This window comes from Psammomys obesus, unplaced genomic scaffold (assembly GCF_907164565.1).
Source record: "Psammomys obesus unplaced genomic scaffold, mPsaObe1.curated_primary_1811, whole genome shotgun sequence".
In the NCBI taxonomy this organism is placed as follows: domain Eukaryota; kingdom Metazoa; phylum Chordata; class Mammalia; order Rodentia; family Muridae; genus Psammomys; species Psammomys obesus.
Window position 1 is genome coordinate 316,619 of NW_026593931.1, and position 10,144 is coordinate 326,762.

The window sequence follows — 10,144 nt, forward strand, 5'->3', positions numbered from 1 at the left end:
GCGGCAATCTTTGGGAGACCATTTGACCTGACAGGACAGAGTGAAGATGGACTAACCCATCTATAACAAAAGCCAGGGATGGCATTGTGTCCTAGATAGACAAGACTGGTGGGGGTGGGGGTCCTTAGCTCACCCTTGGGTATCAGGAGAGGAGTGGAAAGGAGCCACCCTGGGTGGACTTGAAGCATCTTCAAATTAATCAGAAAACAATTTTTTTTTTTTTTTTGTAGAGCTTTCCGTTTTGCATGTGAAATTGATATTTTAAATGTAGTGTTTGAAAGGCTATGACAGGTGTGGTGTGGCGGAGCTAAAATCCTTGCACTCGGGAGTCAAAGGCAAGTTTTGTGGGGTTGAGGCCAGCCTGGTTTACATAGCAAGTTCCAGGTCAACCAGGACTATGAGACCTTATCTCAAAATTTAAGAGATAACCCACAGGATAGTCTCTCTCCTCTCTCTCTCTCTCTCTCTCTCTCTCTCTGTGTGTGTGTGTGTGTGTGTGTGTGTGTGTGTGTGAGACCCTGAGTATCCTGTGCAAGTACTCTGGCACTAAGCTACAGCTCAGCCCTGAGCCATCCTAAAGTGTTGGCTTCAGGTGGCCTGATCTTTGCTGGTTCAGGTGAGGTATCTCTGAGTTCCCAGAACTCACACTGTTGGCCTGTTGGTAGTGAACCTCCTGTTTTGCTTCTGCCTCCCCTCTGTACTCACACAGGGCTTTCTAGGTCAGCCTTCAAGCAGAGGGTTTGAGCTGGGGTCCTGTCTCAGGGAGGAGGGGCTGAAGTCTGCTGTTGCCTTCAAGACTGTGACACCAGTTACTTGGGTTTCCAGCATACTAAACCCACTTCCCTAAGGCTCTGCTGTTAAACCTTTATGAAGGCTCCAAAACTACGGGCCAAAACAAACCCTTTTCTTTGCATAAGTTAAGAAGGCAAACCAACATGGAATCCAAAATCAAGTTTCAAGGGCATCCTGGTAATGCCTCGTCCTGCCTTTCTATGTCTTACCTCCATGCACACAGGGAGAATGAGCTCTCAGGGTGTCTGGTCTTCCAGACAGGACTCCGATCCTATTGTGACTGCACCCTATGACCTTATTTACTGTTACCTCTTTACATAAGTCCTGTTGACAAATGCAATCACTCTGGGGGCTCAGAGATCAACACTACATTTTGACAGTGTAAGCAATTCAGTCTGTAATCTTCTTTAACATGTGGAATGCTATCATCCGTGTTTTGTTTTGCTTTGTTTTGTTTTTCATTTGCTGAGGACAGACTCCAGGAACTGTCCCGTCTTGTATCAGCCCTGCCCTTTGCATACTTTTTTGTATCTGTTATATTTACTTCTCTCTTGAAAACTATGGTCTTGCACAGCAGGTTTCTGCAGATGCAGTTGGCTGTTTAGAATCCAGCCAGGGTTCAAAATTCCTAAACCAGCAAAGAACAGGAAGGGTGGGGGGTGGGAGGCAGCAATAGGATTAATTGTAGGAGCTGGTGTCCACCGAGGCTCTGCGCGCCACTGCTGGGTCTCCCAGGGCTTATCAGCTCGGGTAGTCCACAGCTATCCCCACAGGCAAAGGTTGCAAAGGACCCTCGCTTCCCATCAGCCCGACTTAACCCTCTACAGGGGCAGAAAAGTGCAGAGAACTGGGAATTACCACTTTTGATAAGTGTGAGAGCATCATAGCCATATTGAAGGACAGAACTTCCACGACGCATAGCCAAATGCTTAAAGGTGAAACATCTAGAAATGTCAGCTGGAAAACAAAACAGGCAGCTGTTGCACCCCGAGGGAAGCTGGTCCTTGCAGTGTGCTCCTGGAGGTCAGTGGCACTTAGCTCGGCAGCCCAGCCATGCCTCCGCCCGTGGCCCCGTCCTACTCATAGTCCTGCTCCCCGGTCCAGCTGATCCCCCTTGGTCCCTCCCCTCAAGCGGACCAGCCCCTAAGGCTTGCCATTGGGTCCTTCAGCACCCAGGGAGCATCCCTACAAACCCCACTGCAGGCTCAGCGAGCTTCCCTGTGCTCATTGGAAACCTCCAGTGTTGCCAAGCTGGGCGCCTTTGCGAGTTAAACGGAAACCTCAGTCCACCAGACCCTTACTGAAAGGCTTTAAAAACTGGGTTTTCCAAGCTACAGCCCATTATTTGGCCCCGCCCAGTGAACCCCGCCCCTCACGTGGCCCCGCCCCTGCGGCCCCGCCCCTCTGTCCGGGCGCCTGGGCAGGGCGGGGCTGGCCCACCGGCCGCCCTTCCCGCTTCCTCCCGCCGCAGGCTTCCGCGGTGCCAAAGCGCGCGACCCGCCGCCTCGCTTCGCCGCCGGGGGAGGACCGGTAAGCGCGGGCTGGAGCTAGACTGGGAACTGGGAAAGCCGAGGGAAAGAGAGGCACCAACGGGCCTCCGGAAGGGGCGTGGGGCGCAGGGTCAGCCCGGCGGTACACGGGGCGGGTCAGTTTGTGGCTCTCTTGCTCCAAAGGTCTGCAGGGACCGGCCCCGCTTATCCCCTTCCACTGCCTATGGTGAAACCGGGGCGCCTGATTCTGGGGATTATGATTGACTTCTTCAGCACCCCGACAGCATCCCTGCCCAACCCACAGCAGGCTCAACGAGCTGACCTGCGCTCAGTGGAAACTCCCCAGGCTTGCCAAGCTAGAGGTCGTTCAGACTTGAGAGGATAAATACCTCAGTCCACCAGACCCTTTCTCGAGAGCTTAAAAAAACTCAGGGTTTTCAACTGCGTCTTCGCCAGAGACCACTTAGAGATGCAGCCTCTCTAGCCTGACCCAGATATCTAGTTCTCTGCTTCCTGGAGCTGGCTTTATGCTGCTGGTACCGCGGTAGTTTAAGAACCGCGGATGTAAAGGAGTGCAGAGGGGTCTGGAGACAAGCTCAGTGCCCTGTAAGGAAAACACATTACAGAAGGTTGTAGTAATCTCCTTGTATCTGAGGGAGGCACCAACATGTTCCTCAGAGGATGTCCGAATCCTGGAATGATACCCAGACATATAGATTGTTTTCCTAACATACATACCTCTGGGTAGAGTTCAGTTTGTGAACTAGGGCACAGTAAAAGATGAACAACCAATAAGACAGGACACGTATAATGCTAGACTGTGATATAACTGTCACCAACACTATTGTGCCATTATTACCTAGAATGAGGGTTGCTTGGTCAACCGCACCGCTCCCCTAACAACTGTTGTGAGGGTAACCAGCAGGTGGGAGGCCTATGCGGCGTGGATACACTGGACAAAGGAATGGTGCACATCCTAGGAGGGATAGAGTGTGGTGGTAGCCGTGCTGCTCAGCGCTGAACCCAATTTAAAACTTATGAGCTGTTTATTTCTAGAAATGTTCTCTTAATACTTTTGGAGCAAGAATGGTTGCCAGTAACCAAATCCTCTAAGGGGGCAACTGGATAAAGGGTTCTACTATGCTCCATCTGAACACTGCAGCGGGTAGTAGGAGTTACCCCTCTCCCGAGGTCACAGGTCTACAAAGAGGAGAAACTGGGATTCTAACCCTGAGTTTGGGTTCCTGTACACTCCCACTGGGTGTTCTCTATAAAGTTAAGGAGATGATGCCCAGACCTGTTTTCCTTGTTGCTGCCCGCCGGGCAGCTAAGAGTCTTTCCATCCATCCCAGACACTTAGCACACCCATCTCGTGGTTAGAATCTCCCTGTCCCGGCTATGTGAGCATCATTTTGTACGCTGTGCCAGAACCAGGCCCCACAGAGGGACGCTAGTACCCGAGCGCTGAACGGGTGCTCACAGGCACCCGTTTCTCTGGGCAGTTATGATGCTTCCTAATGGTAGTGTTCGGTGTTTGAGTGACAGACCACCCCTGTTGCCAGCTAAGGAGGCTTCCTAGGGTATGTCAGGCCCTGGCCACAGTCAGCCCTGTCCCATCCCTTTCAAGGCCAGCTGATTCATGGGAGGATCTTTAATCACTAGTATCCAGGACTGATGTTTCTTGGACTCCACACTTGGCATTGAGCTATGAGGCTGGTGAATAGCAGGTGCTCCCTCGAGGCGAACAAACACTCTCTGGTGTACTTAGGGGGTTATCTGACCCTGGGTCCACCCTAGGATCCCACCTTCCAGTCAGTACCCTCCTCCACCAAGCCTCCTGCATACCTTGAGCTAAAAAAAAAAAAAAAAAAAGAGGTTTTCCTGAATCTACTGCCCACTCCTCATAGGCACCACCTCCTCTCCTTTGTCCTACGGGGCCTGGTTTGTTCACCTGTCTAATTTTTAATGACACCAGCAACATTATATTCATTAAACACTTGAACATTCCCAGTGACTCTGAGGGGCCTTCAGCTGCCTTCGTGGGGTGAGGCCCCCAGCAGCAGAGGATGTCCCCAACTGATACAGATGACTGCTGGATGCTGACTGCTAGGCTGAGCCAGCTTAGGTGACTGACTTGATCCCCAGTGTTCACCCTGGCCAGGGCTCTGTCTGGAACCCACTTATGTGCCTGTGCGGTGAGGATTGCGAGGCCAAGTGGTCACCACCAGTTGGCAGGTGTGTGGCCTTTTGTGTGTGTAGGCCTTGGGTCCTTCTGGTGGAGACGCAAGGCACTTCCCCCAGGTTGCAGTTGGCTGCTTTCTGATCTAGCTTCACTTTGCCCAAGTGAACTCCATGCCTAACCTTTCATCGTCCACGCTCAGCTGTGTGATTTTTATTGGCACCAGATACTTTCTCCTAGACTTTAAGTGTTTTAAAGTCATATTTATTTGTTTGCTTGCTCGTGTGTGTGTGCAACAGTGCACTTGTGGAGGTCAGAGCACAATTTCAAAGAGTCAGTCAGTGCTCTCCTCCCACCATGTGGGTCCCAGGGATTGAACTCAGGTTGTCAGGCTTTGTGGCAAGCACCTTTACCTGCTTAGCCATCTTGATGGTTCTAAATTCGCTGTCTTGTGAATTGTGTTCAGACTTTTGCCCTTGCAGTATATTTAAACTTTGATACTCTTGCTCTCTTATTCTATTTAATCTCCCCTACTCTCTAGGAATTTATGATTTTGGATTAAAAGACTTTCTTTTATAATTTATTTTTTTCTTGTTTGTTCGGTCCGTCTGCCTTCTCTCTGGCTGTTCCCCATGTCCAAACTCTACTCTGCCAGCAGAGGGAGCCTAAACAAAGCTCTGAGACCTGGAACTATCTGCCTGTTAGATTCACACTGTGTGTGTTGACCGGGTTTGACTCCCTGCTGTCCTCCGTAGCTGCATCCCGTTTATTTGCACAGCACACTGCCCAAATTCCTCAAACGTGTGTTTTTACTAAGAACGGAATATTATTCTTCCCGGGACATTTAATTGCTGACTGTATCACATCGTGTTTTGAGCCCTTCATTACAACCATAATTGGTACATCCAACTCCTGTAATGGATTTAACATGTCCACAGTTGGTACACAGCTACCCCCTCCGATAATCTGCTCACCGTAAAACTGGCTGGAAAGTATCAAACGACATGGTAGGAGTGCCGATCTAGTCCTCCTCTGTGTCTGTGGGTTCCTCGTCTGTAGAGTCAGCTGATCTGGAACCTGAATATATTCAGCAGAAATAGCTATATCTGTTGAATATTAACAGAGCCCTGTGCTTGTCATATTAGCTGAACAACACACAACCATTTATCTAGCACGAGCCTGTGCCGGGCATTGTCACAGCCTAGAAGGTGTGGTATATAAGGAACCTGAACACTGGAGGGTTCTGACACCTATACAGGCCATCCTGGAACTCCCTAGCACCACCACACACACACCTAGGGAAAACAGAAAAATTCTTCCATTTTCTTAATTTCTGTAATTTCACTGCTATTTGTGTGTGTGTTTAGAGTTTTAGGAGCCTCGCCAAATTCAAGCAGGAATGAAATGCAACCTCCCTGAGCAGTAGTGGTAGATGTCTGGTCATCCACCGCCTACTTGGCTAGGAACCACGACCTGACCCAGGTGTCTGGATCAGCCTGTCGAGAAAGCCCCGCCTCTCCGTCATGACCTGTTTCTTAGTATATTTGGAAGCGCATTCGTGTCTGACCTTAATCTCAGTGATTAGTGGTCAAGCAGGAGTGACAGCAGGCTTGTTAGGCCCTTTGTCTTGAGACAGAACTCACTCTGTAGCCTGGGCTGACCTTCAGTTCTGGGGCTGATTATCCCACTCCAGCCTTCTGAGGTGCTGACCATCGAACCGGGCAGGTGTGTTTCCTGTGCAAGCCGCACCAGCTGTGTGCGTCCCTGCACCTCTGGTTCCCTAGTTCTTGGAAAATAGTCAGGGGCCTCTCTAATGGCTTATCTCTCCTGGCCACACGTGCTTAGCAGCTGTGATCCCATGGCACTAGGTTAGTTCAGCTTTCCTGTCCAGTTATTTTCCTTGCATATATGGACTGGTTAGAAACAGATGTGGCTCAGTCGGTAAAAGTGCTGGATTCAGTCCCCCCACCCACCCCCCACCCCCGCCACATGAACACGACAGTGCATGCCTGTAATCTCAGCACTCCAGGGGAAGAGGAAGGAGGATCAGAAGTTCAAAGTCATCCTTAGCCACCCATCCAGTATGAGCCAGCCTGGGCTATGTGCAGCTCATTTGCCCTCCATTTGTTATTGCTTGATGCTGGCACTGCTGCTGTAGGCTCTCATGGTGGTCTGACGCTCCTTCACTTTAGCCACTCCACTTTGCTTTCCCATGCTCCTGTGGTCATCTCATTATCTCGATTATTTTCTTCTTTTTAACTTCTCTTCCTCCAAGTTATGGGACTCATTGTCCCAGAGCACTGGGAGAAAGCCTACAATTTGGATAACTTTTATAGAGTTGCTTCATTTAGGTTCACATTAGTTTTAGCACTTTGATGCCGTGAACCTGGCTGTCCTCTAAGCATGTGGCACAGGTCATTTTTTTGTCCACACGGGCATTCTTCTGCTCTCATCCCTGTCCCCTAGGGAAGACTGGATGGACTATTTTGGAATCACAGTGAGCTTGGCCATTATCTCGTAGTGGCCAACACATTCTTCAATGGTGACTCATCGTTTCTCAGTGTTCTGGGGTACTGGGCAATCCTCAGTCCCAGAAGGCCTTACCAGGGTCAATGGCCCTGATTCCCACCTCTCTCCTACAGGGCCTTGTGAGGCCCCATGTGACAGACAGCCCCACCCACTGCTGCCTCCCTGTCCTCACAGCCATGGCCTGCCTTCAAAATCATGCACGTGGCCTTGGGCTTGTGTTCTCTGCCTGAGGGGAGCATCTTCAAGGTTGTGCACACCTGTCACCAGTTTTGTCAGTTCAAGCTAAGGGCCTCCTTGAGCTCTTTAGACATGCTAAGAGAACCACCTTGAAGTTTTCTCCAGGCCAGTGTCTGGTCCTCCTTGGGGACACTTTCTGTTAACTGTTTTTTCCTGTCAGAGATGTACTTTCTTGTTTCTCTGTCTCATGTGTGCTGAAGTGAAATTGTTTTTATGTCTCGTTTGCTGTTGAAAACTGGGTTCTCTCAAGAGTGAGCCATTTCTGGGACTGAGAATGTCTCCTCTCAGGAGGACTTGCTGTGACCACTGTCTGGTGACGTCTGAAGACATTGAACACCATTCTGTGCTCTGTGTGTCACTGTTGCCGAGGGATTCATTATGACTCACCACCACATCTACAGTCCCCACTGAGGGGCAGTCTGGGCCCCCCAAGGCCCCTCCCATGCTAGAGCCCTTAGTACTCCTTCTCAGCCTTTACCCTCTGCTGGTCAGCCATTTTCTGAACTTGTTTCTCACGCTGGACACGAGCCCTAGTGCGTTCCCACATGACCTTGGAGCATCTCCTGCCCCTGTGGATGTCTCACTCCTCAGCTTTTGCTTTTGAACCTTTTCATCAGTCTGTTATTGTTTCAGAGGTTTTTAGCATTAGGGGTCTCCAGAAAGCCTGCAGAGGGAGTGTCCCCAGAACTTCTTATGGGTACAAGGACCAGGATTCTTCTGGAGCCAAGGAGCTCTGGCTGCTGCCTTCCCACAAGGTGTAGACCAGGGTTTCAGTTTCTTTCCTCACTGTTCTGAACAAATACTTGACAGAAGCACCATAATGGGTATTTGTTTTTGCTCAGGTGTCAGAGTGCAGCGCACCATGGGGGAAGGCGCCCGGGCACACAGGCTGGAGCTGTCATGGTGGAAGGCACACAGCTTTGCCGGTGGGAGCTTGCCTGCTTCTGGGTAGTCTGGAAAGCACCTTTCTTTTTATTCCGTCTTAGACCTCAGCCCACAGAAAGGTTTAAACATCTCCACACGGCATGCCTCTGCAATGCCCGGGCACTTCTTAATCTAATCACGTTGGCAGAGAGATTTAACCCTCCCAGCCACCTATCTTCCAGGCTAGAGGCAATGAGACCGACGGAGTTGCAATGTCACTAATCTGATGAAGGTCACAGTGTTCCTGATAATCCTTGGGTTGCTATAAGCCTTGGCTAACTTCCCGGAGTTCTGACAAATGTTCTGACTGTATTTCTTGCTGTGTGTTCATTCGTTCATTCATTCATTCATTCATTCATTCATTCATTCATTCACTATTCATGTTGTATGTTGGTATTGAGGATAGAAGCCAGTCCATGCTACATAAGTGTTCTGCTCCCCATCAGCACCGGGTCAGGTTTTTGATTGGCTAGTTGAGGGAGAGTCTCAACTTTGTTGGCACCAATGCAGTTTAGAGATCCTTCGATGGGTGTGTTTCATCCTCAGTGACATTAGACTGCAGAAAATTGGGGTGTTGGAGGCAGTGAAGGCCAGCTCTGAATGGTGGCTGCCAGGTATAGAGTCTGAGAGGTCCTGGGGAGTCAGGAGTTCTACCCTTCAGTGCTGTCACTTTGTGTCTCCCAGGTCAGGGCTGCTGGGCTCAGCCGTGTGCCGATGGAAGGGACAGAGGCCCGACAGCGGAGGCTGGAAGGCTGTGGCAGGCCAAAGGAGCTGGGGCCACCAGCCAGCAACCGGGCAGAAAGACTCTCAGAGGCTTCCGAAGATGGACATCCACGGGTCTCTGAGAGCCAAAGAGTGGACACCAAATCCCTGGAAGGCGAGCAAAGTAGGGAAAGCCACCTGGTCATTGGCTTCCAAGTGTTGATTCCCTTCCTGCTTGCAGGCCTGGGGCTATCCTGGGCTGGCTTGCTCCTGAACTATTTCCAGGTGAGAAGACAGCTAGCCGGGGGCAGGGGAACCTGACAGAGTGGGCAGGTTAGGTCATCAGAAGGGATGGGAACTATCTGTATACACTACCTTTTCTATGTGCTGGGTGACGTTTCTTCAGTTTAACCCAAGTTAAGCATAGCAGGATAGTGGCTGGACTCAGGGACCTTTGTCTCCAGCCTACAGGTCCACCTAGATTCACTGGACCACTTCCTGTCTCATGTTGTTCTAGTGAGGGAGTAAGGAGCAGAAAGCTAATTTGCTTCCATTGCAGAGACTGGAAGCCCAGTATCAAGGTGTTGCAAGGTGGTTTCCTCCGAGGCCTCCCATTGGTGTCCTTTTCTTTTTATGGGTACCAGTCATGTTGGATTATGTCCGTGCCAGTGACCTCATTGACGCATTTCTTTTAAAGGCCCTGTCTCCAGAAATAATTACGTCCCAAGCCTTGGCCTTCCAAGACTTACACTGGAAGGGACACAGTCCAGCCTATAGTAACAGCTTAACGTAGCCTCACTATCGAACGCTGCCGTGAGTGAGCTTAAGAAGCAGTGTCCCACACACCTGAGGCAGTCAGTTGGGTTACTGCTGCAAGCAGAACTGCCAGGTCTGAGGATCTGCCTGTGGCTTGGATGGCTGTCCCCGCATCTCCTTCTCAGTCCAGGGAAAACTGTAGGGGATACCCGTTTCCCAACCCTTGTGGGCAGGTTACTCTAACAGTCTGCCAGGAGATGGGGAGACAGCTCCATGGGGAGAGTGCAGACCTGCAGAAGCTGTGCAAAGCTACAGGTGCACCTCCAACCCAGATAAACCCAGAATTGGTGAATGGAGACAGATCCTGGGAGCTCAGCTCTCCTGGCCTAAGTGGCAAGCAGGTTTAGCAACAGGCCTTGTCTCAAAGAAATAAGGCCAAGAGTGATAGAGGACACCCACAGCTTCCTTTGGCCTTAGAGCACCTGCATACACACACACACACACACACACACACACACACACACACACACACACA

General features: G+C 50.6%; 1 protein-coding gene across 2 annotated transcripts in view; it reads left to right on the forward strand.

Moving 5' to 3' along the window:
- The first annotated feature begins 2,227 nt into the window (after nt 1-2,227).
- The window catches only part of Slc41a3 (solute carrier family 41 member 3), a 41,775-nt gene continuing 33,858 nt past the window's right edge, over nt 2,228-10,144 (forward strand). Inside the window, exons 1-2 of one of the 2 annotated variants that reach the window (XM_055617511.1) lie at nt 2,228-2,322; nt 8,836-9,138. In XM_055617511.1, the coding sequence (XP_055473486.1) occupies nt 8,866-9,138 (273 nt within the window). In that variant the 5' untranslated portion in view covers nt 2,228-2,322; nt 8,836-8,865. The remainder of the gene's footprint in view (nt 2,323-8,835; nt 9,139-10,144) is intronic. The other variant, XM_055617513.1, reaches the window with a different exon arrangement.